Source organism: Eurypyga helias, unplaced genomic scaffold (assembly GCF_000690775.1).
Source record: "Eurypyga helias isolate BGI_N326 unplaced genomic scaffold, ASM69077v1 scaffold13236, whole genome shotgun sequence".
In the NCBI taxonomy this organism is placed as follows: Eukaryota; Metazoa; Chordata; class Aves; order Eurypygiformes; family Eurypygidae; genus Eurypyga; species Eurypyga helias.
The window spans coordinates 18,995-23,526 of record NW_010258641.1 but is presented as its reverse complement, the minus strand read 5'-3'; the positions used below and the strand labels follow the sequence as shown (position 1 = coordinate 23,526).

Below are 4,532 nucleotides of genomic sequence, written 5' to 3'. Positions count from 1 at the left end.
GAAGTGACCTGAAGCCAAGAAAATCAGTTGTTCCTTCCCCCCTTACTGAGGTGTCAGCCACACCAGATTACCTTATATCCATCCCAAGTGAAAAGCAGGTTTGCAGGCAGTTGGCCTGGAACAGCTGACCCACAGAAGGTTGTTATCCTTCAGTTACATGTGTAACTAGTTACACATGCCTAGCCTTGATTTTCTCCTTGTGCTTGGGAATCTGGGACTGCCGAGATGACTGTGCTGCTGCAGCCTCTCCTATTTCTCAGTGCCCTCCAGCGGGGTGAGGCCCTGCAGCCAGGTTGTATTTCATGCCTTGTGCCTGCAGCAGAGCACAGATTTTCCATGCTTATCCCATCACGACCTCTCCATGTAATCAAGGGCTTTGATTATTCCCTAATTGTTAGCTCTGTAGGCTTTCTGCTCAGACTTTTCTGGCCCTTTAGCAGCAGCTGCTCCTTTTGTTCTTTTATTTTTCAGATTTGCTGTCCAGTATTGTTGTGTCTGCTCCTCTTGTGCTTCAGACTTCGTCCTCCAAAGTCACAGAGACCTTTGACAATTTGTCCTTTCTGCCCATTGACACAGTGCAGGGGCTCCTCCGAGCAGTACAGGTAAAGCTTTGCCTTTCTTCATGAATATACTTTCTAGTTTAGTTCCAGTGGCTGCAATTATAGGCATGGCCTAATAACCCTCCTTGTAAAGTAAACAGTCATCCTCTGCGGTCAGTTGTCCAGTGTAGCATGAAACTGTTCTTCAGGCATGGATTTGTATGTGCCCTCTAGCAAAAAGCTAACTGCTCTGTGCTGACTTTTCCTCTGGAAGATGCCTGGATGCTGCACGCTGTAGAAAACAAAGTATCTGGTGTTTGGCTGAACAGCTGTAGCTGTCACATTGATTCTTCTCCTTCCAAGCTCCATGTCAGTATTTCTCTTTGCCTGGGCTGCGATATTGCCCTGGCGTTAAACCCTTACCTGCTTCGTCCAGTCTGGGGATAACAGCTCTCTTTCCCAAACCCTTGCCCTGTGTCCTCACTAACCTGCTAAGGCTGCTACAGCTCTCTGGGTTTAGTTTTATATTGGTTTAGAATGTTTTGGTTCTCCTACTGTACTGGTGACAGTATTGGAAATGCAGGGCCAGATGGGCCTGAGGAAGATGAGCTCATACACCTGTGGTATGCTTGGCACGGCTTGGTGCTTTTCTCTCCAAAGTATGCCTTCTTTTCCAGCCTCTGCTCAAAGTCAGCATGTCAGTGAGGGACTCCCTAATACTTGTGCTCCAAAAAGCCATCTTTTCCAGGTAAGCTGGGAAGGGGATTCTGAGAAGATTTCTAAAACTCCATTTATGTTTTTGAAGCAGAAATTTTGTTTGTTTTGGCTGAGTGTCTCCTTACGATGCTCTTCCTGTAACTAGGTGGTGACATCTACCCCTTCCGCCTAGGACTGTAAGACCGTCACGTCTCTACCCACTGAGATGCAAATCCCCACCCCCAGATTAATGGGCTTTGGAAATTCAAAAAGCTGTTGGGAACTCCAAATAAGTAGGCATAATTAAAACCAACTCCAACATATGGCTACACAGCAGAGTACATCCAGATGCTAGGGAGGGCCTGGAAGGAACTGCTGACCAGAATGCTGAGCTGCCACCTTCCCTGTGATTCGTTACAAGGTGGTAGAGAAGCAGGCTTGTTGTCTTGGCAGTGCTCGAGCAAGCCGTCCTGCTGTCTTCACAATGCCGTGGTCGTAGACTGGATTCTGTTGGGCAGTGACCGCCTGGTTATGGACACAGAATTTGTAATTTAGCATCATTGTTCAAGGCAAGGGACTCGATCTTGGGAAAGATCTGGGGCTTTGGTGCGCACAGCAAGCCCGGCTTTCTGAGAGGGATTTTCCAGCTCTGAGAAGAGAAGGGGTCTGTGAGACGCTACCACAGTTTTCAGGGGATATCTAACGCTTGCATCTCGGCCCGGCTAATCCCTTGGTTTGAGCACTGTGAGGACAAGAAGGAAATTGAATGTTCTGAGACTGCAGAGCAAGGGAGTTCCCCACAAACTGCCAAGCTCTTCGCTTCTTGAGACTGTGCTGCCCTCTTGGGAAATACAGTTCCACCAGGCCCAGTCACTCTGAGTCTGTAGACCCTTTTCCATTGCTGACTTGATCTTATATTTACTTCTGAGCTTCTTCCTTTCATTTTTACTTATGCTTCATTTTTTTCTCCCCCTGACTCCTAGGCAACTTGATGCTCGTAAGGCTGCAGTTGCTGGCTTTTTGCTTCTGTTAAGAAATTTCAAGGTTCTGGGCAGTTTATCCTCTTCCCAGTGCAGCCAGGCCATCGGTGCCACTCAGGTGAGTGCTGTTCTGCAGTCTCTGGTGTGGGCATGAGACAGTCTCACACCTAATATGCATTGTTTGAAACAACTCAAGAGTAGAGTGTTTCCCCAGAATGGAAATTTAACTTCAGCAAGGACTAGTCCTGGAAGGAAAGCTTTGGAAAGTGGAATGTGCAAAGAGAAGCTGACGTGGGGATGCTGTTTCTCAGAGTCACTCTCACAGCACCAGTATTCTGGGGAGTATTCACACTGCTCCATGCTGCTGCTGAAGACCCTGGCAGCACACCAAGGACTATTTCAGGGATTGTTTAGTGGCCAGGCCCCTTACCACCTCACTTTTATGTTGTGGTATTTGACAATTGCAAGCAGTATAACCTGACTAATATTCCCTTACAGGTCCAGGCAGATGTTCATGCCTGCTATAATTCTGCAGCTAATGAGGCCTTCTGCCTTGAAATCCTGGGCAGTCTGAGGCGATGTTTGAGCCAGCAAGCTGATGTTCGACTCATGTTATACGAGGTAAACACGGTTTCTTCAGTCTCCTTTTAAAGAGCCACTAGCTCTTCTGTAGTCTGGTTCTACTGTAGCCCCAGGTAAATAATGGTCATGTTATTGTGTAAAACAACCGATCATCTCCGTTATGTTCTTCAGGGGACACATGGGCTATATTATTGGTTTGTGGTTTTTTTTTTTTTTCAATCCTTCTGCTTCTTTATTTTGGACCATTATAAGCCCAAAGACACGTTGATGTATCTTCCTCATCTCATGCATTGCTGAAGAGCAAAACCACATCCAAGTCTCTCTTCCTGTCGTGTGGCCTAGGAAGTGGCAGTGTGTTTGATGCCCAGTGAGGTGGAGTGTTGTAACAGGCACTGGACAGGTGCAGAGTTGCTGAGAGTTAATGATGGGCTCCGAAGAAAACCCTGACTGAAGACTAGGGGGACATTTCCTTAGTGACTGCATTAGGGATCTCTCTTTTCTCCCCTTCCTTTTGCCAGTTTCTGCAAAGGCTTGTCTGTCCCTTAGATGTCTTGTGACAAATTGTCTAATGTAAAGCTATTTTTGGGTGCATCTCTTAGCTCCTGGAGTAACCACAGGGTACTACCTTGAGGAACAAAAACCTGTTCAGGCCAGAAAGATTTTGTTTCCTTCTTGACTTGGTTCAGCCTGGAGAAGAGAAGGCTCCAGGGAGACCCCATAGCACCTTCCAGTACCTGAAGGGGCTACAAGGAAGCTGGGGGGGACTTTTTACAAGGGCCTGTAGTGACAGGACAAGGGGTAACGGGTTTAAACTGAAAGGGAGATTGAGATTGGACATCAGGAAGAAGTTCTTCCAGGAGAGGGTGGGGAGCACTGGCACAGGTTGCCCAGAGAAGCTGTAGATGCTCCACGGTGTCATATGTAGCTGACTTGTGCCAGGCTGGAGGAGGCTTGGAGCAGCCTGGTCTAGTGGAAGGTGTCCCTGCCCATGGCAGGGGGTGGGACTGTGGGACTGGATGGGCTTTCAGGTCCCTTCCCACCCAAACCATTCTGGGTTTCTATGATTGGTTGGACTGACCTTTGAGTTGCAAGTTTGGGGTGTGTTTGTCACTGTTGCTATAAGACTTGTGCTAGCTTTACCCATCCACTGAATTTTCTCAGTCTGAAGGATTTTGTGCCTCCTACGGTTTCCCTACTGGCTTGTTTTGCCTTTGAAGGAGGATTTCACAGTTTGAGGTTGGAACTAGTGCTAGTGTTAAACAGCAATGAAAGTCACTCTGGGCTTGGTGCCACCACTGCTAGGGAGATACAGCTTGTGGGAGGGCGCCTGGGAGGAAATTCATACTCTTTCTGATTCATACCTTCTTTCAGGGGTGCCTTTGCTTTGCCAGGTATAGGGTTCTTCACTGAGCATATTGTTACTTCCTCATGGTTCCTTGCAGTGCCAAAAGGTCATAGCTGTCTTATGACGCCAATTCAGTGTGCATGTGGTTCACTTTCTTTGCTGTGTGCCAACCTGTCCTCCCTTCCTATCCGCAGGGGTTTTATGATGTCCTTCGCAGGAACTCCCAGCTGGCCAGCTCCATAATGGAAATGCTCTTGTCCCAGGTAAACCCTGCTCTGTAGCCTGGCTGCAGGGGCTCTGTAAGAATTCCGCACTGCAACCAGTATAGCAAGCCATTCAGGGTAAATGTTGGGAAAATAGTTCTCCCTTACACTGGAAACGTGTTCAGGT

The 4,532-nt window shown here is 47.8% G+C and overlaps 1 protein-coding gene across 1 annotated transcript in view; it reads left to right on the top strand.

The window, feature by feature from the left end:
• FANCI (Fanconi anemia, complementation group I) overlaps positions 1–4,532 on the top strand; it is a gene marked incomplete at its 5' end in the record, with an annotated part of 18,866 nt that overhangs the window by 894 nt on the left and 13,440 nt on the right. The window contains 5 exons of the mRNA XM_010154416.1: positions 472–602; positions 1,217–1,287; positions 2,219–2,333; positions 2,714–2,836; positions 4,337–4,405. Of these exons, the coding sequence (XP_010152718.1) occupies positions 472–602; positions 1,217–1,287; positions 2,219–2,333; positions 2,714–2,836; positions 4,337–4,405 (509 nt within the window). The remainder of the gene's footprint in view (positions 1–471; positions 603–1,216; positions 1,288–2,218; positions 2,334–2,713; positions 2,837–4,336; positions 4,406–4,532) is intronic.